Source organism: Amblyomma americanum, chromosome 9 (genome assembly GCF_052857255.1).
Source record: "Amblyomma americanum isolate KBUSLIRL-KWMA chromosome 9, ASM5285725v1, whole genome shotgun sequence".
Lineage (NCBI taxonomy): Eukaryota > Metazoa > Arthropoda > Arachnida > Ixodida > Ixodidae > Amblyomma > Amblyomma americanum.
This window is the reverse complement of record NC_135505.1, coordinates 62,217,358-62,244,042: the sequence shown is the minus strand read 5'-3', so window position 1 is coordinate 62,244,042 and position 26,685 is coordinate 62,217,358. Positions and strand designations below refer to the sequence as shown.

Here is a 26,685-nt window from a genome sequence, read left to right as displayed (position 1 = left end):
CAGTGGTTCTTTGGCAGTGAAGGTTTGCACGCGCAGAGCCGGATACGGTGACTACTACCGCGGAAGTAATTTCACAATATCAGTGGCGACGCGGGCAACCGAAGCAACCATGGCCATCCCGCCTTTGGCCATTTCTAGCTTGTATCTTGTGTTCCTTGCACGCTCAGTTTCAGAAAGTTCCTGTTCAAGCTGTTCAATCTTCTCTTGGTTCTCACATTCCAGTTTTTTAAGCTCGTACATATCTTTCTTCCATTGCTCCTCTTTTTCTTTTTCCATCTTCCTTTCCAATTTCCTCTCCTCCTCTCTCTGTCTTTCCTCTTCTCTTTCTTTTTTCCTTTGCTCCTCCTTTTCCTGCGCTCTCTGAAGAATCTGTTCTGCGTCCTTGTAGAGGCGGTCGAAGTGCGCCACAAGGTCCTACAAAAGAAAGAACTACGTTACATGTCAATACCTCTTTTATTTTTTATTTATTTTACTTAACATAGTGTTAGTCCCACTTGGACTGTTACAGGAGTGGATTTATAAGCAAGATACAAATTAACATACAGTAACACAAAGGTAAGCAATAAGATATAAAGAAACAAGATATTAAAGCATTCATAAACGGTCGCATCATAATTTAACCGCCTGACTCAGTCGCCAATGTTACGTTCACCTTCAATTAGAATATACTTCGTTACCCAAAGGAGCCCTAGTATATCACTAATGCGTATTACATGCCCGGCTGCTTTCAATTTCCCGTACTTCATGTCAGTTATGACGTCAGTAACTCGCGCTTGTGCTCTGCAATACTTTCCACTCTTTTACTCACCGTAGTTCGCACTTTGCTCCGAAAGGAATTCCGAGCACTTTCTTTACTTTCGACGATTATCTCTGACAGCCAATCACTGCTGCTACTCACCTCGGCAACTTACTTATTTCGGAGTTCGGCTGCTGAGCAAAAACGACGTGCCATCGAATCCCAAATGGTTTTCTCTATACTACGAGCGAAACCGCAGTTCCTATTATTCCAGAGTTGTAGAATCAGGCTTGAAGTCAGGGAAAATGTTCTGGTGAACTAAATATGCTCTGAGTGCTTGAAAACCTCCAATATTCTTTTCACCGAGTGGTGAAGGCAAAACGAAAAAAAAAACGTGCTTTTCACTGCACTGAGCGGTAGGGTGTTGCTAAGGATTGCAATCACTTGTTTTTTTTTCCTTTGCGCTCATCGGCATGTTTACCATCCCGTAGGTATTTAATGAGCACCAGCAAGCCGCACAAGGTTCTTTAAAGTTGTTAATGAAGGTTATGTAGCCTCGGTCACCGTTAGAAACTACCCAATGCCTACAGTATTTTGGCTTCTTTTATACAGCACTGATCGTCGAGAAAAGATGTGTCAATATAGGCAAAATAGTGGAATAAATACTTGCCTTGGTAAGAGCTTCCAAGTAGGTCTGTGAAATTGATTTGTCGCCAAACTTTGGAGTTTTTCTGAACAAATCTGTTGCTTTCCCTAGCAACTCTGCGTGTGCCTCCCGCAGCCCGTCGAGGTTTGCACGAGGCATCTGCATGTGGCCAAATGTTGCAGTCGCCATTCGACTAAGTGCATTAACTGCTACTCACGCTGTCTATGCATTCCAAGTAAAATTTCGTGGCTCTCTCCACGGCTGCCATGTTACTTGCCTTCGCTGTCGCCTAGAAAGAAAGTCTCCTTCGGCAAAGTGATTAAAAGAAAGCTGGGTAGCTAACCTGCAGCAGCGATTCCGGTGGGGGCAAGGTACCTGTCTGGAACGTTCTACATAAATCTGCAACGATAAGTACACGATGCCACCACGTGACCAAATTTGAAAGGTTTACTTACCCGAAAGTAGTTAAGAAACTCTTGGCATGTGACTTTGTGGCCATTTATCTGCTTGACAACAAGGTTTTCTGGGGCCAGGAGCCATGGAACCAGCTCTTTCACCTTCTGCTTGAATTTGTCGTCAATGTCCTTCAGGCAGCCGTCGAACGAGTTCTCTGTTTCGACCTGCGCTACAGCAGCTTCTATGAGCATTTCCGCGGGACGAAGGATGGCAGAAATTCTGCTTTACAAGGTAAACAAAACTCCATGAGAGACTGCGACCTCCTATATCATACCTGCTCCGAGAAGCTCGAGAGCGAGGAGGGCACATTTTCAATGGGGCTACATTTTCTAAACATCGTTTTCATCTGTATTTTCCAAGCTGCACACTTGCCTGGTAGAGTCGAGCACTTTTATGAGGCAATTACGCGGGCCCATCGGTACGTTTCAGTTATTGTGATCTTTCATTTGAAAGCGCCGAAGGTGCTTTATTATTCTGTACTCTTCAACTTACTTCAGCGAAAAGGAGAGATTTTAGAAGTTTTTTACCACTGAGGGAAGCTTTGAAAAAAAAAAGCACTTTTCACTTTTCTCCACTTCGCTTATGTAGTTTCGTGTTTGTACTCGGCGATCACTTTTAGGGGCGTTGAAGGAAACGCTAAAGAGGAAAAACCTTCTTTACTATATTTTTCCGCCCGATAGTTCAGTCGGGACATGGTGTGCCTGACGGCCTGGTGCACTGGTCTTTTAACTTCCTCGCTGCTTTAGCTGCCGCCAGCTGTGTGGACTACCTGCTGCACTATGTGCCAAAAAGAATTTCGTTTTCTTTCTTTTGTAACGCTGAAAATTTGCAGCTTTGCTAAAAATGCAACAAGGTTGTTTCTTGACCTAGCAAGCGCACAAGAAGAGAGGGACTTGGGAAAGTCACAGGTCACGCCGCTAGCTTGCATGAGATTTTTATTGACAACACGGAAGCATATATATGCTGAATCGAGTTCAACGAAGCATAGAGGTTGGGTCGCCGGGGTGGCCCAGAGGTTATGGCGTTCGGCTGCTGACCTAAAGACGCGGGTTTTATTCCACCAAAGAAGGCACAATGCTACTGGCCCGTGCACTGTGCGACGTCAGTGCACGTTAAAGAACCCCAGTTGGTCGAAATTTCCGGAGTCCTTCACTGCGCCGTCTCTCATAGCCTGAGTCACTTTGGGACATTAAACCCCTATAAACATCACACAACAAAGAGAAAGCGAATTAACTCAACACACGCGTGAGCCATTTTCCTCCAAGAATACCATTTCCTTTTGTGAGAGATTAAATAAGGGTGCACTGACGCACTCAGTTGCCTTTGTGTTGGTAATCTTGCTGTTATAATCTTACGGATGTAACTGTCGTTGCTTCGCGCCTTAATCAAGCGCTCAGTGCAAAATAGCTTCCAAGTTTTGCTGGGACAATGATGGAAGCGCTTTGATAGGCCACCGTGCCTTGGTTGTGACAAATTGCCCTTATGTACCGCTAGTTATTCCTTCGGCTAGTCTTCCCTATTTGCACTCTAGCAGAGAATAATGGAATACGATGCACCCTCCGCCCACCACGTTTGTATACTCCACAAACTTGGTCCGCTGATTCTTTTTTTACGCCATCTTGGGCTTCTGGGAAACCGGTCGATCATTTTACGCGATTTCGAAATCTTTTCAAGGGCAGAGACGACCATCCTCACATTTTGACTTTTTGCCTGTGCAAAATGCCATGCATGTACCGAATCACCGCCGTCTTTCTTATTCTTATGGACTGTTTAGAATTTCTCCTTTTGCACGTCTGCAATACACCTTAATAATAATAATAATTGGTTTTTTGGGGGAAAGGACATGGCGCAGTATCTGTCTCATATATCGTTGGACACCTGAACCGCGCCGTAAGGGAAGGGATAAAGGAGGGAGTGAAAGAAGAGAGGAAGAGATAGGTGCCGTAGTGGAGGGCTCCGGAATAATTTCGACCACCTGGGGATCTTTAACGTGCACTGACATCGCACAGCACACGGGCGCCATAGCGTTTTTCCTCCATAAAAAAGCAGGCGCCGCGGTCGGGTTCGAACCAGGGAACTCCGGATCAGTAGTCGAGCGCCCTAACCACTGAGCCACCGCGGCGGGTCCAATACACCTTCAGATACTGAAAGCAGTACATCCTTAGGATGACCAGCACGTACGTACATACATACGTACATACATACGCACGTACGTACGTACGTACGTACGTACGTATGTATGTATGTATGTATGTATGTATGTATGTATGTATGTATGTATGTATGTATGTATGTATGTATGTATGTATGTATGTATGTATGTATGTATGTATGTATGTATGTATGTATGTATGTATGTATGTATGTAGGTATGTATGTATGTATGTATGCATGTATGTATGTATGTATTTATGTAATACAAACTAAAAATAAAAATAAATAGAACATTTCCTTGTGCACTTTGGTGTCGGGGACCGTTGGCTTCCTTCACACACACACACACACACACGCACGCATATATATATATATATATATATATATATATATATATATATATATATATATATATATATATATATATATATATATATATATATATATATATATATGACAGTTTGGCTACATCCTGGAAACCTTGTGCGCTTGTGAGCTTACCAGCCGAAGGGGTTCAATGCTTCCTGTCATTGATGAGATGACAAGAATAGAATAGTGTTAACAAAAAGTGCCAAAAAATGCAACTTGACGCCTCTACATTTTCAAAGCAGATGAAATTACCTTCTGCCCTGGACGTGGCATGAGGAAGCAGTCGATCGGGGAGAAAAACGACCATATCTCCCTTCGTAGCCTCTGCAGGTCTTCATGTTGCGCCTCTGTAACTTCCAGACGCTCTTGTAGTATCATGCGACCACCTTCTGTGCCATAATCTGCCTCATACGGAAATGGCCAGTCCCGTACCAAAAACACTAGTCTTTGAAACGGCTTACTTCCTGTATCCTGAAAGAGCAAATGGCGATGACTCATTTTTTAGGAGTCGGCAGTTTTGAAGCTAAAACGGGCACCAAGAACGCATACGTTAACAAAAAGAAGCAAACGGGCGCTCCGTTTGCTTCTCGTTTTTCGTTGCTGTTAAGTTCTCTCAATCATTTAGTATAAGCTAGCTTGCATGGAAATGCTGTGGCAATACCTCTTGGGCCAGTCTGCCATATTCCGCGAAGAACTGCAGATGCTGGAGATGGTCTTCTTGGATATTTCGTAAAATGTTGTAAACATGCACTGAGCTTGTCATGATGCTCAGGGCAAATATGGTTGTGCATTCTTTGATCGTGGATTTGCAGTCGAACGACCCTTGGGTGTCCATCAGCAGCACAGCCACTTCCTCGCCTTTTGGTGTGTTCACCTGCGGGCAGAGTGTCAAGCTCTATTCTGCTCGGGCAAGGCATATCCAACTCACCAGAAACACTTCGTCCCACAACATAATGCCTCTGGTGTGAGGTTTGCTGCCTGACCTCCATTCGAAACCGTTCAGAGGAGTGCTCAAATCATCGAGCCAGTTTTCCTTACCGCCGTTTTTTAGGAAACGGAGAAGAAACGCGAGCAAGAAGGACTTTCCTTGGCGGCAAGCTCCGGCCACAGAGACCACAACAACAGGCTTGTCCTTCACCCTGTCGTTCGTCAAGATGTCTTCCAGTTCGTTTTCGTTGAGTTCGAAGCTACGGTCGTCATTTAAGCGAAGAATCTGCACCGCCTTTCCTTTCGTTCCAAGACTCGACATGTTAAGCCTGCAAAAGCAATCAATAGTAGCAGGAATATGTGATCATAAAATGAAGCTCCGTGAAACATTACACGCTTTGTGTAGATTGCGAAACCATAGACGGCCTTCAAGCCTTTCAATGAAGGAGCTTCTGTGGCTTAAACTACTCCAACGTTTTAAATAGATTCAATCTATGGCTACAGAAATTAATAGTATGACATTTTCTTTTTTTTCAGCACTAAAGACATTGTATCTTACGGTACATATTTTGCAATCTCGGCTGGTGGATTTACATCAGGCAATGAACGCGTTGAGAATGAGGGACAAAAAGAATCTACGAGTGCTGATTACGTCAGCGATACGCAGAATGTAATCAGAATTCTTTCCTGGCATTCATTATTAGTGTATGGAAACTACAGCATGTGAACTATGTGAAGATTAGGAAGGCATAACAGTTACAGCATAGAAGCGTCCTTAAATGAAATGAGACCGTCTCCGATAGGTTGGACAGAGTTTAAGAGAAATGTGCACTGAACAATTCAAGACTGAGTTTATAGTATGCCCATTACACAGCATTAAAAGCGATATAAAGGTGCCTTACGTTTGTGTGGGGGAGGCTCCTTCTGTAGCGAGTACTGGGCTAACTCATCTTGCTATCAAGCCACTCCTTAGATAAAAAAAACCTGAATACCTGGTTTAAACGATTAGAAGGAAAGAAAAAGTGCCTTTTTCGAGCGGCAGAACTAAACCAAAGCACCTGCGCTTGTAACAGATACTACGCAGGCGAGAACGCCTACTATACCGCTATTCGAGAGGCTACACATTCGTTCTTTAATCTTCAATTTCCCCAAAACCTTAACAACAACCTCTAAAATTCTGGCAAATCATAAAACCATCGCGCGTCGATGTTATTATTATTACCCTTACCCACACAATAGGCGAGGAGGTCAGTGGCACTCAATTAAGTGCTGAAAGTTTTAATGTTGAGCTTTAATCTGTTTTTCTGATGAAGCTGACGCTTTACCACCTTAACCGTCTACTACTGTACTTCCCATTTTACCCTGTCTGTCATTCTTTAATGATGGTACTTTGACTCTGATATAAAATAGCAAGTTCTCGTCATCAGCTGGCGTGGAAGAAATCAATTCGAAACTATTAAAGAAACACTAAAGACATTGTTGAATACCTGTCATTGTTGCTCACACAATCCTTTGCTACATGAAGCCTGCCGGATGACTGGAAAGTGGGGAAGGTCGTTCCAGTGCACAAATCAGGTGACAAGCAACCTCCCCTTAATTATCGCCCTATTTATCTAACCAGTGTCTCCTGTAAAATCATGGAACATGTCATTTTCTGCCCAACTATGAACCATCTGGGTAGTAGCAAGTTTTTTCATTCTTCAAAGCATGCCTTCCGCAAAGGCTTCTCTTGCAAAATCCAGCTCGCACTTTTCGTTCATGATCTGCATATTACTCTTGATCGTAATATCCAAAGTGCAGTCATTTTCTTAGAGTTTGCAAAAGCCTGCCTTTGACGCCGTACTTCACGCGCGTTTACTACTAAAGCTATAGCAGTAAATATACATCCTAACAATCATGCTTGGATCAAAAAATTTCTAACAAACCACTCCCAATTTTTCATTAACAACAAAAATTCTACCTCTCTCGCTGTAACATCAGGCGGCCCACAAGGCTTTTTCCTTTGTTCACTGCCGTTTATAGTCTATTTTAACGATTTACCGACGCACCTAACATTTAAAGTTCGCATGTTTGCCAACGATTGCGTCATATATCGCACAATATCTAACATGTCCAACATAAAGCAGCTCTTAAAAATCATCTTAACCACGTCCATCGCTGGTGCGACCAATGACTCGTGAAGCTAAATGCTAACATATGCAAACCTGTCTCCTTCCACCGCCGCCAGCAGCCCATCGTTTTTAACTACGCTATCCTTAATTCTGGTATTGAACTTCTACAATATTACAAATACCTTGGCGTAACCTTAAGCAGTGATCTTTTCTGGCGCACTGATGTCACTAACGTCATATAATCGGCACACCGATCCCTTGAATTTCAGAAACGCCACCTACATCATGCACCACCGCCCGTGAAATTACTCGCCTATAAGTCCTTCATTCTGGCTAGGCTAGAATATGCATCTCCTACCTGGCATCCGCATCACACTTATCTAGCTAACGCCCTTGAAGCTTTGCAAAATCACGCTCTAAGATTCATTCACTCTGACTACTCTTTCAATACCAGTGTAACAGCGTTAAAACTTCCGTCCGAGCTTTTTGAACCTAAGCGCTTGTCGTCATATATATAGCTAGCCTTTGCCTGTTGCAAAAGATATTTCGCAGTGCGCTTAATCATCCCCCATACCTAGCACCACCTTCACGCATATCGCACCGCACTACGCATGCATTTCATGTTGCTCGACCGTTCACTAGAACAACGACATTTGCTGACACATTTTCCCCCGAACAGCTGTCATCTGGAACGGCCTTCCCCACAAAATTGCTGCCATCACCTGTCCATCGAGGCTTGCGACGAGTGTTCCTCCTCACATGCAGAAATTGTAATCTTCACCTGTGATGTGTGACCCGCCCCTTGTGCAATACCTCGAAATGGGTTTTTAAGGCAATAAAACGAAACGAAACGAAACAAATCGAGACCCTTCAAAAGTCAAAAATAAGGCATAAGAGCACGAAAAAAAAAAAACGTCGCGTACGCAAACTGGTAAAAGGAAGAAAAAAAAGGCGATGATGAAATTTGTGTTCACAAAAATGATGAAACAATGCTAGAAAGTCGCTGTAAAATGAAACTGCGTAGAAAAAGTACATCTTAAGCACATATGAAACTGCTTAAGTGACTTCATATTTCTAGGTATGCGTATATTCAGTACCGGATATATAAGATAATGCGTAACGCGCCCAACAGTTACACTCGGGCCAAAAATAGAAAACTATTGTAGAGAAAGTGGTGATCTTACATCCCAAAGCGCGAGAAAAACATTGTTCGCAGACTGCGCAAAGAGAGACCAAGACTTGCGTTTAGGACGGGGAAACATGAACACTGGCATGAAGGCGCAGACAACCAAGAGTTGTTTCCTTTGTGCAGAGGACATCTTTGCCTAGGAGATTAGGGAATTTCGAAAAACCGCCATACTCTACCATGTTGCGAGCTAGCACCGCTGCTGCTTAGAGGCGCCTATCGGGTTGGATTGTTCACACACATGTTTGTGCTTTTCTAGGAGTTAGATCTCTGGGATGAGCTGGGAGCGGCATGTGACACCTGTGACAGGAGACCCGCAGCACATATATCGCAGCTGTGAACGCCTACATTTTTCTTTTTAGATAGCAGCTGTAACGTCACGGACTTCACATCGAATGAGCGCCTTTGCATCAATTCTCTTTAGTCGGGTGCTGGTGCACCGAGAATCGTCATTTATTCTCTTTGTGTAGTGTGAGGCATAGGATGATGTTATTCAGAAAAAGAGGCCTTTGTCTGGGCTGCTTATCGGCACTGCAGGAGGAGACAGAGGAACAAACACAGACAAAAGAGAGAAGCAGAAAGAGAGTTGAGAAGGAAAGGCGAGGAGGTAAATTTGAAGGGACCGGTTTTCTACCCTTCAGTGGAAGGAACTGCAGGCTTACTGTTTCCGTAACGCTGATACGAAAGATGTTCCAATACAAGCAAGTATGGCGAGAATAACGAACAACGTATCGCCAAGCGGGGCTACCCCTGCCAGCCTGGTCAGCTCTCCAAGCCTTCGACTATTAGCCAACTATGAGTCCGTCCGAAAAACGCTGCAGAGTTTTTGCGTTAGATAAGAAGAGACTGGATTGACGTTCGGGCAGATAGGCACCCAGCCACTTGTGATGCGCATGTTCCTTCCCATGCAAGCTCTATTAGGAGGTGCTGAGCTCATAACGCATTAGATGACCATTTAACCCGAGATGCTTTTCCTTTTGAAAATCATGCAATGAGAAGCGGAACTCTGAGATACACTTTAAGGAATGGAGCGTAACATTAAGCGATCGAAGAGTATTATTATCAATATACGCGCGAAAATTTAAGATCGATGGCATCGGTGGCTCTCTAGCATGAGAATTATTGCACTCTGATGCATGTTTCAAGGACAAAGCTAAGCGTCAGCGATGAGAAAGAATTTAGTCACTTACTTGAAGAAAGGTCTTAAGAAGCCCTTCCTTGTTTATTCCATTCCCTGAAATGTGCTATTGATAGATTCGTTGCGAGGTGTACACTGCACCCTTTCCCGGCAGGCACGCACGTGACTGGTGCGGCGGGTAAGGCGACGGCAGTGCTCAAGTTCCTCCTTGATTAGATAACAGCCGAGCGCATCGCCTCCGGTGTTTGAAAGGCAGGCTCTCTTAAAGCGATAGCCCGAAAGTGTTGTTGGAGTGCGGAGAATGGGTAAAAGTCCGGTTGGTCTCAAAACGGTTCGAGGGCTCTTCAAAACTGAGCGTTGTGGCATCCGGTCGGGAAGCCTAGAGTTTTAAGAAAAAATAAAGGGCCAAACAGGACAACACAAAGGAAGAGACGACAGGCATGGGGCCTGTTTGAACTGTCGTCTCTTCCTGTTCGCTGTCCTGTTTGGCGCTTCACTTTTTCTACAACCCATGCACAACTTTGCCCCGCAACGTGTTTTACTGAATGAAGCCTACAGTTCTTTGCCCCCTTTATATTATGACTGGGTCTCCACGCATCGAGCGCCGTTGTTAGAGAATCTTTAACGTAACCCAGTTGTATTGGAGGTAAACGCTATGCACGATGCGATCGACGATCTTGACGCTGCGCGGAAAAAAAAGAAAAAGTCTAACTGGGTACATTCGGAAGTTCCCGCGTGAGTCCCACGTATCCAGGCATGGCAAAGAGAAGCCTCGGCGATTGAGCAGAGGTAGCACAAAACGGGATGTGCACGGGCAGAGCTCCAGCGCTAACTCTCTGGTGCTGTGCACGTTTCGCTATACAGCCGCTGCCGAGTACACGCCCGTGATTAGCGTGCTGCCGGCTAAAAATTTCCTGGACATGCACGCCGGTCATCTGCTCAGATGCACCCACTCGAACCAATATAATGATGGTGACGGTTACTTGTCCCGCGCAGTGTCGTGCGCTTAACTACCGGGAGGGGAGAGGGGAGAGGAGGAGAGAGGTTTGGCCCTACAACATTTAAAAAGTAAAAAGGGATATGTTTGGTTCCTGAATCACAGTTCGCCTGCAACTCGGTGGTGGGGGTGGTAATGGTTTTTTATTAAAAATAATCGTAAAAGGAAGGAAAAAATTTTTACTAGCCCCGGCATCTGCCATCGATACTGAAGCACCTGAGCTGGGGCACAGGAAATAAGGAATAGCAGGCAGAATGGAGAAATTGAATGAAAGAGGTGAGGGGACAGGAAGAGAGGATAGGGGGAGAAGTAATATATACAGACTATTTACACAATAAGAAATGTGTCCAGGTCAACTCGGTGCGCCGAACCTGAGGTTTAACGAAGGACATCGCTAAGTGTAATCCACTTTAGAATACCAACATACAAAAAGCCCCATTCATTTCCTGGACAAAATATTGCAGCGGAGGCTTCTTCACCTCGAATGGTGAGGCTTGACACTGTGGGTAACTGAAAGCACGCAGCCATTCGTAAAATTGCATCGCAACCTGTATCAGACGCTAACTCGATGTAGCAGACGGAGGAGAGAAATCTAGAAGTTATCGGTACGCTGGTAGCAGACAGGGGGGCATAACGCGACTAAAATTTGTAAATCCTCGTCGTAATTTCTTATTTACTGATATCAGGAAAGAAATACCGATTAATTATTCTCCGCCGTCCTAACATCACCCGCGCCAAACATGTAAAGGCAAGCTGAATAGGAATACAGTAAAATTTATAAAATAAACATTAAGTTGTTCGCTTTTGCACACCCCCCATGTGCGGGAAATAAAGTGCAGGCCTGCAAAATGAAACGCCCATTTAAAAACAACCATATTGCTCATGCCTGAGAAGCACTTGTTTCTGGTCTAGTGGGCATTATCTTCATCATTAGGCTGACTGCACCCACTACAGGGCAAAGACCTTTCCTATGTCTCTCTAATTAACCCGGTACTTTGCCAGCTGCGCCAACCCTATGCCCACAAACTTCTGAATCTCATCGGCCGACCTGACTTGCTGCCGCCCCCTGCTACGCTTGCCGCCTTTTGGAATGCACTCCGTTACCCGTAAGGACCAGCATACCGGCACACTTTCATCGAAAAAAAGGTAAGACACGTCGTTCTGTCTTTCACTCTTGTGTTCCTCCTATGTTCTTCCAACTTGTTATTCACACTGGCTATTTCTGCACACTATGTTGCTCTGTGGACATCTAGGAAATCTCTTCAAGCCTATTTTAACAAAGGACAACTAAGACCGAGCCGGACTTTCTTTTGTTCCTAGGCTCACTACAGTCTACGGCAGTTCTACCGCCACGCTCTTGGTTTAGCCTGGCCGGATGGCCTGGTTAGCCTGGACGCTCTTGAATTTCCTACCTTCATTGTAAATTTTTCTTGTGTTTTAGTGTCACATTTGCTTCTCTTTTGCCGAGCTGTGTTCAATGAACCGGCGGTTTTGTTTGATTCGTACAGCGCGAAGACAATGTTTTTGATAACATTGTAGGCAAGACCGAACAGAGGTTCCTGCATTGACAGAATGCGTAAAAAAAAAAGCTCTTCATGCTGGCCAGACAGATTTCGGCGATGAGGTTTACAAGCTTTTTAAAAGTTTCTTCTTTTCAAAGTGCCTCATTTTCTTTGCTGTTGTATGCCGAGCGCATTTGGAAACATCAAAACGCATGATGGGACAGGCGTTCTGTGCGTGTTTCCAGATCTTTCTGCATTTTTTTTTGCGCGAGCTACTTGGCATTCGTTGTCTGTTTATTACGTTGAGTCTTTTCTAAAGAATGACGAAACAGAGTAAAAGCTCTTGAGCAAGCAATAAAATGACTGCATGCACTTTATTCCTTACGGTAACTCACAACATCGTGTTCCACCCCAAATGTAGCATGCTCCTAACACAATTCTACCTTAATTATCCGAGGATAAAATATTCTGGACCTTTGCATAAAAAGATAAGACTCATCAAATGTAATTACTAAGCACCTATATTAATACCTGATGGGAGGTTGAATTGTCTGCGGAGGTTTGAAATATATGACATGCATAATTTTGTGTTTTAGAGCTCTTTCTGGTTCACCAGCAAGACATCGCATTTTTTTGTCTCGTGTTACACGGTTGAAATGTTTTCAACCCCGAAGTGAGTTTTATTAGACATGTGGCAAATCACAGCAAATATATGTCAATGTAATATAATTAGTCATTAGAACGTTAAGGCGCACAAATAACATAATCTCGTGTCTTGCCGCATTACGCGTTTTGCCCAATTCAACACTAATTTACAAATGGGTGTTGCTTGGGTTCTAAAGATCGATGCATTATGTCATCATTTTTCTTGTCAATTGTGAACGTGCTGCTTTCTTCACCATGTAGATTATAGCACACTTTTTCCTGCAGTTAACACATGGAACCTTGTGCTCCTACGGACGAGGAACAACTTTCACAATTTCCGTGGCGAACTCGAAAGCTGAGCGTGCGACGCCGAGCCCTTCGGCGGCCACAGCTAGTCGGTTTTGTTCCAAAATGTCAGTTTCCAAAGCAGAAAGCTTCTCCTTCAATACTTCAATTTGCCTCTCATTTGCCTTTTCTTTTTCCTTCTGCCCTTGCAGCTCTCTCTTCAACTGCTGCATTCTTTCTTTCTCTCTTTTTCTTTCCATTTCTCTCTGCTCCTCTTTTTGCCTCTCAAGTTGTCTTTCTCTCTCCCTCTGCTTTTCTTTCTCTGCCTCTATTAGCAGAAACTGCTCTTCGTCCCTGTAGAGGCGATCAAAATGCCCTTGAAGTTCCTGGAAGAAAGGTGTGTACACGCTCAATTAGCGTTAATCACTGTGAAATTAGTGAAGTTTGCCAAATATACGAGGATCGCTTTTTGTTTTATATGTATTCTTTGAGTTATAACACGATGGCGCAGACAATATTATACTTGCAATCATCATTACTGTGTATTTTTATTCCTAGAAGCTTATTAAGGAAGGAAAAGGTAACCTCCTGAATCACGTCTTTCACTTTGTATTTTCTATTGTGTTAGTCTTTCCTGCCTAAACAACTACAAGTTTTATCAGGTGCAAACTCCAATTAATGATACCCACGTTGTGTTTTACAGCAAAGCACAGAGAAAATGTGCGCCTTGATTTAGGACGGAAATGTGCACTGAGGCCACATTTTTTAACAATAGCAGTTATACACTACGTACTTAAAGACGTTGCTCGAAACTTCGAGGATATACAAACTAAAACTCTATAAAGAATACGACCATAACCTCTGGACAAATTTCGGAGGTAGGCAGTTGGTATGCCATGCTAGGTTTGCCTCCAGTTCAAGATGCCTAAGGCAAATTTCTCTTTCTTGGCGTTTAAGCAACCTCACCATCTTGTGTGACTTTATATTCCTTATAACATTCTGCCCACTTAAGAGATAAAAGCGCCGAGCCTTCTAGAGTGTGAGCCTGTAGCCTTAGATAACAGCAATACCGGTACGGGTAATCAAAGCCTTAATTAGTTTAACACGACATGAGGCGGTAAAAGCACAATGCTGCCACATGTGATTGCTAGTAAAGTGCTGATCGCATTCTGTGACTACATATCTCATTTAATGTATAAAGTAAAAGCAAGAAAACAAAAATAAACGCTCATGTTCAGCAATTTTTGAGTTGGCGGTAGTTTAGGAGAATGCATTAATGTTGGCACAGTAATGCGAGAGTCGAAATACAGCTTGCCTTTGTGAGACTTTCGAGGTAGCTCTGTGACAGCGATTCGTCGCCGATCTTAGGAGCTGTTCTGAACAAGTCTGTCGCCTCGTTCAGCAGCTTAGCGTGTGCTTTTCGCAGCCGGTCGAGGTCACCACGAGGCATCTGCGTAGCGAAGAACTGTTGCTTCTGAGTCGCTTTGTATCATTGTTCTCACTGACCTCATCCATGCCTTCTAAGTAGAATCTCGTGGATTTTTCCTTGGCGGCGCTGTGACTTGCCTCTGCCGTCGCCTGAAAAACACGATTAGTTTCGCAATATTCTACAGACAAAGTTCGTGGCTCACCTGTAGCACTGATTTCGGTTGCGGCAAACTGCCTGCCTGGAATGCCTTGGCGTAAACCTGCAAGGACAAGTAAATGTGCCCGTCGTACCACACAGAACGATTTTCTTACCCGAAAGTAGTTCATGAGTTCCTGACATGTGATTTTGTGGCCATTGATCTCCTTGACGACAAGATTTTCTGGTGCCAAGAGCCAAGGAACCAACTCCTTTAGTGCCTCCTTGAATTTGCCGTCAATGTCCTCCAAGTAGCCGTCGAACGACTTGTCCGTCTCCACCTGTGGCACAACCGTCTCCATTTATCATTTCAACATGAAAAATAGTGACAAGCACTGAAACTGCTGGCCGACTCCTTGGTTCCTATAGCAATACTTATGAATCCTGTCTCAAGCGTTCCAAACATGTGTGTCTATGAGAGGATTTGTTTGATTATAAAACAGATGTGTGCATCTCCACTGCGTAGCCGACAAGAGAGGATTGTGCAGAAAGCAAGGCATGAAAGTTTGAATCCTTCAGCAACTGACAGCACACATTTTATTCTGCCTACCCGAGTTCTAGTTTGGTGCAGTCCAGTGGAACTCGCCATTTCGCTTTCTGGATATAGCCGTCGATGCCCTGCCGAGCAAAGGACACCTTTAAGGGCTTAGCGTTAAACATTAACGCTAAGCGGGCGCGCCAGTAACTACATGGCATCTTGCTAATATACTAGGATGTTACAGAAACAGACACGACGGCCTTCGGTAACTTGTCAGTAGGGGTAGAATGCACACCCTTTACAAAGGTCTTTCATATATTAAATATAGACCAGGATTAATTTTTGCTAAAATGCAATAAAGAACTGGAGCACACAATCAAGCTCCGCCTTAAGATTATGAGGTGATAGTTTTAATGGTATGATGACCATAAGAGCCCCAACTATTTATTTACACTGTCAATTCGTAGATCCATGAGAGTCATCATAGTACACCTAAAGCAGTGGTGCAGCTGTCAAACGATGCTGAACTCCCCTGCGATGGCAGATGCTTTAACAATGGGCCTTTTTTTAAGGTTTATCTTCCAGAGAAACATTTCGCTATCAACCAACCAATAATAATAATTGGTTTTTTGGTGGAAAGGAAATGGCGCAGTATCTGTCTCATATATCGTTGGACACCTGAACCGCGCCGTATGGGAAGGGATAAAGGAGGGAGTGAAAGAAGAGAGGAACAAATAGGTCCGTAGTGGAGGGCTCCGGAATAATTTCGACCACCTGGGGATCTTTAACGTGCACTGACATCGCACAGCACACGGGCGCCTTAGCGTTTTTCCTCCATAAAAACGCAGCCGCCGCGGTCGGGTTCGATTAAATTCCGCCTGCCACTGCGCAGTTTGCTCATAATCTGGAGGGAAGGATACGATGATGTCAAAGCTCACTTCGCCTACTTGGACCATCTGCCTCCTAGTCTCCATTTCTGGTAATTTCGTGAAGTTTTCACTCACCGCGAACGGTGCCAAAGCCAGAACCGGAACCAATGGCTACTCCGTCGACGACGCCTGCTTCTCGGCGACGCGGGGCCCTTAAAGCTTGCCATCCCGTTTTGCTCAGTTGTCTGAGCGGCTGCTCCGGTGAGCGGTGGTCACGGATACGAACCCCGCACCAGGACGAATTTTTCTTAAACTCTCAATCTCATGAGGAAGCTGTATAGCTTTCCTTTGTAGCCGCATGGCTGCGCTTGGGTGGATGCGAATGAGTAATTACTCTCTTATTAATGATTTCATTGTTAACCGTCTATAAGATTCATTGTCTGTGTCAGAGTTTTCACCGTTTCATTTGCTCTTTTATTACTTTTTTATTATTTTCGTTCTAACTTTAGCTTTCACTGTTCCTAATGCACCACTCTAAAAGGTCGTGGCTGTTAGTGGGCAATAAACAAAAATAAATATAGTAAAATATATTCTGTTCCACGTTATATCCAAGCCTAGGTCCAATTTCCTACCGCGTATCCTAAGCAGCATTTTGTTCCCTGTTTTTGAGCAATATTTATTCCTTGTACTCTGTTTCTTTGGTTATATACTTGAGCGTGATGTATGGCAATGAGTTCCAATATAATTGCCCGTGGCTTAAGAATGCTGAATGGTGTTTGCATGTTGAGGAACATTAAACAGCACTAGGTATTGAACGCCATTTTTGGTTCGAAAAGTGGTCATACACATTCTACTCACCGCTATGGACTTACTATTTATGGAATGCAGCGCTATTCCATCGTTAAACAGAAGAAACCCTAATACTGCATTTCGGTTGAAGTGAGTGATTTAAAAACTGCGCAGAATAACACAAGACGTGTGTGTGTGTGTGCTTGTTTCTCCCTCCCGTCCTGTGTTATTCTGCGCAAAGTTTTTAAATTTGTCGGTACACCAACTGACCCAACGTTCTACCCTATCTGGCTCAAGAAATCGTTTATGACTTAGGAATATATCCTCTCATCAACTAAAAGCTTAAGACGCTGAATTTTAATGGACCCCACTTAACAACAGCTGCATTGAGGTATTTTTGGGCGAGCAAGGCAGAATAAAATACTTTCCCATTTGTTCTCCACGGCACTGGCGATCGTATCCGTTTGCCTCCGTGCTCTACCAGGTGTGGTGCGAGCTCGCATTTACTTCGTATCGTTCTGTGTCTATCAGCTATAAACGAGTACCTTTCGCGCAAAATAATGTATGACTTACAAGAAATTATTCATGGCATTAATACTCACTACTCTAGACTTCCGTCTGCCACCTAGGTTCAGGAAATGAGTATCGTTATATAGCTTTACCAGCCTATCCATTACGACCCTTAGTTATGGCCACTTGATTATACAGCTATTGACGCTTATCACAAGACTTGGAGAGACTTTCCTCTTCTTTTCGACTTGTAGCCGGCTTATGTGCAAATGTATTCTTACGTCAAGTTTGGCTGTTTTTTTTTCTTTTCAATTTTGAAATGCAATGAGTTGGTCGGCGAAAAAATAATTCCACAGTTGTGAGGCATTTTGTACTGCATGGTTAATTTTTGGTTACACTACTGTAGGAATGCTAGTTCATGCTATTTTTCAATATCAGTGTAAGTTATGTCGGTTGCTTCCTGCATTTCACATCACATTCCTGTTACGGCGTTTAACATATCTTCCTCCTGACATGATTTTGAATATTTTGTGCTGTCCGCGATATTTCACTTCGTCTATTTCCTGCCTTATCTGACCTTACAGCCGAATATTGCCTTGGCAAGCAAAAAAATTTATACTTGATAAAAATTTTAAGTCAAATAAGTATTGCTCTTTCATTTTACTTAGATCGAAATTGAACATCTACTGTGCTGTGAGTGCCTAGACAACATGTCTCCGGGCTATTTATAACCTAAAAATTAAATATACTAACCTCGGATTCTAGTTATTATTGCCCCGAAGCGTATTTAGATTGACGCATTTTTTTCTTAATTATAATACCGTGGCGATAGCGCACGAGGAAAACATTTGATTACTCATTATGACCAGTCACCCTGTGATTATTGCTCATTGGCGCGTGATGCCCCTGCACCATAAAAATTCTCGATTATCATCAAATACATCTTAAGCAAGCAGCCTTTGTCCCTTTTAAAAGTTCCTCATGATACAGCCTTATGAATTGCCCTCACCAGTCTTCTAACCGTTCAGGACGCAGTGACGATTCTTCTTAACTTCAAGTGATCCGAGTGTTTTCATAGCGCAGCTCATCCAACTACGCTCGACGGTTCGACGAGGAAGTGATGTGACGTAATTTCATGCTGCGGTTGCCATCCCAGTAGGTAGCAGCGATATTTGAGTTTCTGTTCCTTCTTGCTTGGGAGGCATCAAGGGGTACATTACACGTAATAGTCAAACGCTCACTATCAAAACCGCAATTTTTGAAGTAAACCACCACATTTTATGCCAATATATGCAATCTGCGTCCACGTCTTTTCATCTTGATGTAAACTGATAGCTCATGCTGGCAATGCCGATTTGGAAGTTTGAAAATTGGAAAAATAAGCCCGTTTTTTTTCAAATTTCAAGCGTTTCATTCTTGTTACACTGAAAATTACACGCGATCAAGAAACCAAGTTGCGCGCTCGTCCAACTCAGCAGGCTTCGTCCCCAATCGCATAATAGGCTGGCCCAGTAGAAACGCGATATGCGTGCAAAAGCTTCGGAAAGCTTCTCTGACGCTGCACGCACGAGGGAGGCAATAGCCACGAAATATGGGAGGGCTAAACGACAACGGCCACTCGCTCAGGACATCGTCGCAAACGCGCTGTCATTTAAGATGTCAATGTCTATGTCCCCAGATTGCATTGAGGAAAACTCGCAACTTACATCCTATGTGCCTGACTGCAGAAATATTGGATGCACCAGAATCCTATCGCTGCTGTGTCGGTGATGAAAATTTGATTTATAACATATCTCGAGGCGTGAGTGCCTTTACTATGCTGAAGCCCTGAAGAGTTGGTTCCAGCGTAGGAGTCATAAGCAGTTACTCAAAAGAACCAGCAGCAGAACTTTATTTGTGAACAACTATACATTCAGAAGAAGAATGGCATTAAGAATGGATCACAGGACCAGGGACAAGAAAATAATACTAAAGCCAGCTGACTCTCAACTGCGACAATTGCCTATGCTGCAAAAGATAGCCATATTTAAAAAATATTATCTGCACAAAACTTAATCAAGTCTGCTAAATATTTATACACTCGTTATTTTTGTCAACGGTTTCAGTTTGCGAATAACACCGCTAATGCCGACGCTGAGCACGTCATGTTTAAGGCTACGTCCGAACGTGTACCACCGTGCTATTATGCAGGTCTTCCTGACAGGTTTCCACTATCAGATATATGTCCAGCTGACAAAAATGCTGATGGTGCTTGACAGTTGTTTGAAGGAAAGGCGTTGGCGTTTCAAACTCGGCACATTTAAAATTACGCGCTTTTCATGGGGTGTTTGAACACTACATGTGTAGGGTTTTGAGTCGGTGCTCAAAAAAAAGCAGTAATACAGGACTAAACTTCGTCGTTATCTGCAGGGATGGCAACTGCAGAGCGCAATAGCCCTGCCAGACTTCCTTGTCGGGATTATCGTCCCACTGATATCAGCTGCACCTCCAAAGCTCGCAAGAACACTTCGAGGTACGAGTGACGGTCGCAGGAACCGTAATGGTTAGGGACAATTCTGGGAGTTGATGAGAATGGTTCATGCTGCATTCCGCAAAACACAGCCGAATTTTTTTATTCCAGCTATTTTCATTCTATCTGCCTCCATTCTATAATCGATAACAAATTTTACGCAATAAAAATAATTACATTCAAGCGCAAAATTAACTTCAAATGAACGTGAGATCTTTAAAATTCTATTGGGAATACAGTTTACAGGAAAGGGAGTTCATTCGTGCCTGTCGAATGAGAGTATTGTCGGCACAGCACTATACACTTCGCAAAACTGGCAACCTCGCCTGCCTCATGTGTGGTGAGCATCCCTCAAATATTCACACAAATAGGTTATGCCCCCGCCCCTCTAACTTACCCACCGTACATTCGTCACACATTGTGCCTCCCTCCTATGATCTCACGTAGGCCCGGTGGATCGCTCCGCCAATCCCTCTGCGGCCCTTCCTCTGGCCGCTTCTAGCTGCCCACGTCCGGTACATTCAAAGAAAATGTGCTACTACTCCGCTCCCACCGCTGCGTAGTGCCCATTAAAAACGCGAAGAAGGTTCGGACATGAGGCAAAAAATATTAGTTTCTCTCTCTGCTTAAAACTCTACGTTAAATTATTATCAGCATACGTTTTTGTCGAGGACGCACATATAGCAGAACTTATAACCATTTGCGAGCTTGATGACCACTCTTGGACAAAAACTGTAAGATACTGGTATATAAATGTTGAAGGTAATGATTAATTTTTCAGATGTGGGCTAAGAACCATATGGTGGACAAGACTGCCATAGAAAACCAAGTGGGAGCGCTTTTGAGGAGAGCAAAAACGTAATAGCAAAAAGAATGCAAGCATGCCAATAGGAGATCTGCGGATATATATTGATTGTTAAAGTGGAATCAAATATATATGAGAATTTGTGCTTGTAAAATTTCCTGTTTAAGAATGCTTTCATCCAGAATTGTTGGGCACGAAGAGTCCGAGATAAAAAACAATAAGCGAGAATGAATCACAAAGCATCTTAGTGTACCATAACGAAAATCCTAATGACTAGGTTGCAATAATACATGGCTCAGTTTTCCCTAGCTGGCACATTGCGCTCAAGACGGGAAGGTCGTGAGTTCGATAATAGGAACTGGTAGAGGCATTTTGACAGCGCTGGAAGATCACTTCCATGCGTAGAAGGAAAACGCCCCACACATTCTACATTTGAACCATAGATAGTGTCACTTCCGGTGTTGCCTTGAAACATGTATGCATTGTGTGACATATTTGAACAGTGAGAGGACGCACAACACCATTAGAATTGCTCTGGCACTAAGCTAACGTACAGCACTAAGGACTGCTGTTCTTTCCGCGGAAAACGTCACGTTGCCCTTTTTGGCATGTAGTTCCTACCCCTCTATTATACACCGGCGTACAAGATTGAAGCCGCTATTCTAAATTTGCAGGCTTTTTAAGATTAGCGGACTAGCAGGATTTTAAATTTATTTGTTGTTGCCATTGCGCACAGCCACAATCGCAACGACACAATTGTATTACCAAAATCCTAGATGACTACTGTCCGCCTGAGAATTCTTGGCACTGTGCAAGAGGCATGCACGAAATTAGTAAGATGATATGTCAAGAGATCCTGGAGAAGGTGTATATTCAATGCGAAAGAGGAATAAAACAGTGGCCGGCCGAAAATTACTCGGGTAAACTGGACGACTGACACTCTTGGCTGAGCTTGGCCGACATTATTGTCCCCGGCTTGACAACTGATATTGACCGCATGTTTTAGAATGAAAAGAAACAGGGAAAATGACCGCAGCTGCGCACAAGACGTGTCATTTTGCTTGCTGGCAGGCTGGCTGTCTGGCTTGCTGGAACGCAAGCAGTCAGGCATGCTGGCTGGCCGGCTGGATGGCAGGCTAGCTGGAAAGCTGGATGCCTGGCTGGCTGTCAAGCAAGCTCTCGGGCAGGCTTGTTATCTGGCTTGGTGGCACGCAGGCATGCAGCCTGGCTGGATGGAAGGAAGGTTGACTGGATGACTGGCTGGAAGCCTGCTGCCTGGCAGGCAGGTCGGCCCGCTGGCTGGCTGGCTGGCTGGCTGGCTGGCAGACTGGATCACTCTCTGACTGGCAGGCTGGCCGGCCAGCCAGTTGGCTGGCAAGTTGACAGGCTGGCTGCTTGCTTTGCTGGCAGGTCGGCTTGCTGGCATGTAGGCAGACAGGCTGGATGGCTGGCTGTCTGGATGTCTGGCAGGCTGGCTAGCTGGCAGGCTGCCTGTCTAGATTGCAGGCAGGAAGACATGATGGTAGTCTGGCTGACTTGGTGACAGGCGGGCTTTCTGGCGTGAGGGCAGGCAGGCTGGCTGGCTCGCTTGCTGCTTGGCTGACTTGCTTCATAGGCAGGCATGCAATCAGTCATGTTTGCTTCCTGGCAGGCGGGCTTGCTGGCTGGCTTGCTGGCTGGCTGGCTAGCTGTCGTGCTGTCTGTCAGGCTGGCTGACGTGTTGGCAGGCAGGCATGCTGGCTGTCTGGCTAGCTTACTGGCAGGCAGGCTTGCTCGAGCACAGGCAGGAAGGCAGGCAGGCTGGCTGGCTGATATGCTGGATGGCTGGCTTCCTGGCAGCGAGGCATGCTGGCAGCCTGGCTGCATTGCTGGCAGGCGGGCGTACTGGCGTGCAGGTAGTAGCCTGACTGGCTTGCTGGCAGTGTTGCAGTCTGGCAGGCTAGCTGGCTAGATGCCAGGCTGGTCAGCTGGTTGATATTCTAGCAGGCAGACTGGCTGGCATGCAGGGATGCTGGCAGTCTGGCTGGTTTGGTTGCGCGAAGGCTTACTATCTGCAGGCAGGCAGGCTGGTTGGCTTCCTGGCAGGCAGGGATGGTGGCAGCCTGACTGTCGTGCTGGCAGGAGGGCTTGCTGTCGTGCAGGCAGGCATGCTTGCAGTCTGGCTGTCTTGCTCCCAGGAAGGCTTGCTGGCATGTCGGGAGGCAGGCCGGCGGGCTTGCAGGCTTGCTCGCAGGGAGGCATGATGGAAATGTGACTGACTTGCTAGCAGGAGGTCTTGCTGGCTATCTGCATATCTGGTTGATTGGATCGCTGGCTGTCTGGCCACCTGGCAGGCTGCCTGTATTGCTGATAGGCAGGTATGCTGGAAGTTTGACTGACCTGCTGGCAGGCATGCTCGCTGGCGCGTAGGAAGGGAGGCTGGCTTACAGGCTGAATAAATTGCAGCAGATTGGCTGGCAGGCAGGTTCGCCTGCTAGCTGGCCGGCTGCCTGGCTGCCAGACTAGAAAGCAGTCAGGCTTTCTGGCTGGCTGGACTTCTGGCTGCCTGGGTGGCTGATTGGCAGGCTCCCTGGAAGGAAGGCTAGTGTGTTGGTTGGCTGGCTGGCAGGCTTGCTGGCTGCCTAGCTATTTAGCTGGCTGACTGGCTGGTTAGCTGGCTCTATAGATTGCTGGCTGGTCCGCAGGCTGGGCGGCTGTCTACCAAGCAAGCAGGCTGTCAGTCTGGCTTGCTGTTTGGTTGGCTGGCTGGCAGGCTGGGAGGCAGTCTCTATGGCTGGCAGGGTAACGAGCGGCGTAAACCCTCCGGACGTCATAGAAAAATACTGCCTCAACATCTCACTTTTAGGTCGGCCGCGCACACGATGCATGAAACTTCGCTTTTACCCCCACTAAGCACCAGCAGCGCACTGGCACCTGAAGCTGAAATCAGCGCTATGTCACACACTGAAACACCCGATGACAGTGTGTAGTGGCGATCATTCATTCGATGCCGAGCACTGAGTCAGAAGCTTTTAGCAGAAAATTCGAGTGAGGAAAGATTCCTTTTGCGAATTAAACAACTTGTCTACGAAAGCGTTCTCAAAGTAAATGGAAATAATCTTGACGGTGGTTTTTAAGTCACATGCGTAACATATGTACTATTTTCTACAGATTTCATACAGAATCGGTGGTAATTTTGTGTTAAATACAACTACTATAATCCATCACAGTAAAAGCACGTAAAATATAATAGTGCACTTTTAACACCTTTTTCTTCGGTGTCAACCGCGTGCACTACAATAATCTAATTAATTCGTCATTTTAGGTTCATTCCCAGTGATTTTACCTGGAAAAGAGCGTGAAAAACTTAGGTTTTGAAGCTCGGTCCAGTATTATTGATCTCGTCTCCTTTATTTCTTTACATAAATCCAGTAGCTAGGAGCCCTAGGGAATGTCTAAAAAAATAAACTTTTCAACGCACCAACAACCAATCATATTAAGTACACAAAAAGAAGGTGGACACGAACGCACTGAAGTCTAACCGACTAGACTTGCAAACGTATGTGTTCATTATTCAATTCGAGGGGACACTTAATCTCCAACTTAAAGGAATTTTACAACATGTTTTGTGGGTTAATGTCCACATATACAGAATTGGTCATTCTCTACTTGAGATGCATAAAAGGCTATATCGTCTTACCTCCACCAGCGATGTGCCGTAGCTGTTAAGCGACGCGACACTGCACTGACAGGTGGCTGTTCCTGTCACAGCCACCGGTATTGATTGTGCGTGCCATGTTCTTCTTCCTAGGTAACCCACCGCGCAGTTGGAGCGACGGCCTTTCTTATAAACAAGCTTACCTGAGTTACAGCCGGATATTACCAGAGTCTCTGGTAAGCTAGGGTATTAGCTCGTGTAGCTAGGTTATGACAAAACATTGTATGCACTAGGTTATGACACAGGATTTGACGTACGTACAGTGAGCGGCCATACGGTGAGAAGATTCTTGGTCGCTGTTGGTGACCATACCGAACAAAACTATTAGCCAGCTGCTAGTTAGACGGCGGGATTTTATTTTTTTAATTTGAGAGCAGAGCCAGAATTCAGATATTCCTTGCAATAAAAGAAAGCCGGAACACTAGGTCAGAAAATATTGCACACCACGGTGCAGCAGTTGTTGCAAGATGGGCAAGTGTGAGAGTAATGAGACAGGCATAATGCGGTCTTTGGAAAATCGCTCTCATGCGCAGAAGGAAAGTTCTTGAAGGAAATATGAACAAACAGATTTTATGAGGCGCTCCTGGTTTCGCATCTTCTTTCGCATATTGTTGCGTGACGGCCAGCGGAAGAATGAGGCGAGATGACTGACGGCTGAGATGATTTAATTGCAGCTGGCCTCGCGCGACCTCTCCGTCCCACGCCACTGCCAGCTTCGCCTTCTTCGTGAGACTACCCCGGGCCACCGAGCGGTCGTCCCGATCGTAAATAGCCCAAGAAACTAACGAAATGACGCGAGAATTGGTTATGGTCTTCAGCAACATCACAATAGCAATGACAAAGTGGTGAAGTGCTGGCCACCACTATAAGAGAGATAAGCGAACGAGTCCCAGTCCACGAAGCTTCTGATATTGCATTAGCAGCAGAGATTTTACATTACCCCTTCACAGGACGCTTTGACGTGGCGTCCGTGATTTTAACTTCACCGTCGGATATTCCTTCGGCTGAGTTTTAGATTTCTGGTGATCTGACGTTTTCCGGTGGCGCGAGGTGGGAGGTGGGCACCGCTTGTGGTAGATAACGCATGTCTAGGGTGCGGTTGGGAGGGTGGCTACGTGTAGTGGGTGACAACTATGTAGGCAGCTGCGTAGCCGGAGATGAGGTGTATTCGGTGGTGCTTTTGAACCCTGTATTCTACTGTTTGTCTCTTTCTAGTGCTACGATTTGGGGCATTCCGCTCATACAGCCACGCAGTAAAAGGGATGGCTGAGGTTTAGATCAGAGGACAAGCACTTCGTTTGCCCGAAGACGTCTCATCAGAGAAAAGAGCGTCACAGTAATATAATAAATCACTCAATCAATCTAATTTTCACAAGAAACATCGGGGTTATCACCGAGTAAACCGCGTCATAAAGCCCCAGAGAACCTTTATACGAAATAAATATTCAAACATTCACACAATCCGGAAATCAAAGATATCGATTACGGCAGGGTGCTATAAACAGCATGATTGTACAAAAAAATACAATTGCGGTTTCTCGTTTTTCTTTATACGCTTAACAACTTGAGAATAATATAGATACATTCGCTTTAGAGCTGAAGTCAAAAAAAGCCACACACAGCCACTACATACAGAGCTTCAATATTTACAATACAAGGAATAGAGAAATTAAGGCAGCAGGACAATTTTTTGATCTCAAATATATTCTGCACTAACCAGCATCATATAACTGCAGCAATTGACCAGGGGTGAAAGAAAATAAGTCACGTTTTTACGGACACATATGGAAGAAATTGCATAGGTAATATGTGTACAAAATGAATCAACTCCATCGGACGAAAATCGGCTGCATCATTTTATTTTTCTAGGAGACATGGCAAATTATTAGCCAGCAATTGCAGTTTATTATTTGTTCTGAAGTGCAGTATTTCCTATACATCCCTGTTCTTGGTTTTACTACATGTATTTTTATGGACCGAAGTCCTGAGATTTTCTAGACAGTTTTCAGAACTTTATGTGTATAAATACGTAACCTGTAGTAAGCGAAATAGCTTGATGCGAGCAACGTGCACCAGATTGTATATTTTATTGTCCATCTTGTCTGTGCATTTCAAGTCTTATGGATTCCTTTTTCTTTACAACTAGGCGTTTATGTATGTTAGTTTTCGTTGTACCCCGGACTAATGTGCAATAATTTAGATGTGGAAGGATGAGAAGTTATTTTAATGCGACAGAATTAAGAAGCTTGTGT

General features: G+C 44.7%; 2 protein-coding genes across 2 annotated transcripts; both read right to left on the bottom strand.

The window, feature by feature from the left end:
- Positions 1-1,406: 1,406 nt before the first annotated feature.
- Positions 1,407-9,933, bottom strand: LOC144104927 (atlastin-1-like). The gene is made up of 8 exons (XM_077638156.1): positions 9,776-9,933; positions 5,290-5,617; positions 5,023-5,235; positions 4,614-4,832; positions 1,838-2,002; positions 1,726-1,771; positions 1,600-1,671; positions 1,407-1,541 (listed from the first exon to the last, which is right to left on the bottom strand). The coding sequence occupies exons 2-7, from the start codon at positions 5,608-5,610 to the stop codon at positions 1,652-1,654; spliced, it is 984 nt and encodes a 327-aa protein (XP_077494282.1). The 5' UTR covers positions 5,611-5,617; positions 9,776-9,933; the 3' UTR covers positions 1,407-1,541; positions 1,600-1,651.
- A 2,623-nt stretch (positions 9,934-12,556) lies between these two features.
- On the bottom strand, positions 12,557-15,093 carry LOC144104926 (atlastin-1-like). Its single transcript, XM_077638155.1, has 5 exons — positions 14,893-15,093; positions 14,784-14,840; positions 14,659-14,730; positions 14,468-14,602; positions 12,557-13,538 (listed from the first exon to the last, which is right to left on the bottom strand). Exons 1-5 carry the CDS (start codon positions 15,076-15,078, stop codon positions 13,176-13,178), a joined length of 813 nt encoding a protein of 270 aa, XP_077494281.1. The 5' UTR covers positions 15,079-15,093; the 3' UTR covers positions 12,557-13,175.
- Positions 15,094-26,685: the final 11,592 nt, after the last annotated feature.

Coding starts and splice junctions, on each gene's coding strand:
- LOC144104927 (XM_077638156.1), bottom strand. CDS start 5,610: ATGTCGAGTCTTGGAACGAAAGGAAAGGCGGTGCAGATTCTTCGCTTA. Junction 5,236..5,289: donor TGTGGGACGAAGTGTTTCTG/GTGAGTTGGATA, acceptor CTCTGCCCGCAG/GTGAACACACCAAAAGGCGA. Junction 4,833..5,022: donor ATGGCAGACTGGCCCAAGAG/GTATTGCCACAG, acceptor TTGCTCTTTCAG/GATACAGGAAGTAAGCCGTT.
- LOC144104926 (XM_077638155.1), bottom strand. CDS start 15,078: ATGGAGACGGTTGTGCCACAGGTGGAGACGGACAAGTCGTTCGACGGC. Junction 14,731..14,783: donor AACCGAAATCAGTGCTACAG/GTGAGCCACGAA, acceptor CGTGTTTTTCAG/GCGACGGCAGAGGCAAGTCA. Junction 13,539..14,467: donor ACCTCGAAAGTCTCACAAAG/GCAAGCTGTATT, acceptor CCTTTCTTCCAG/GAACTTCAAGGGCATTTTGA.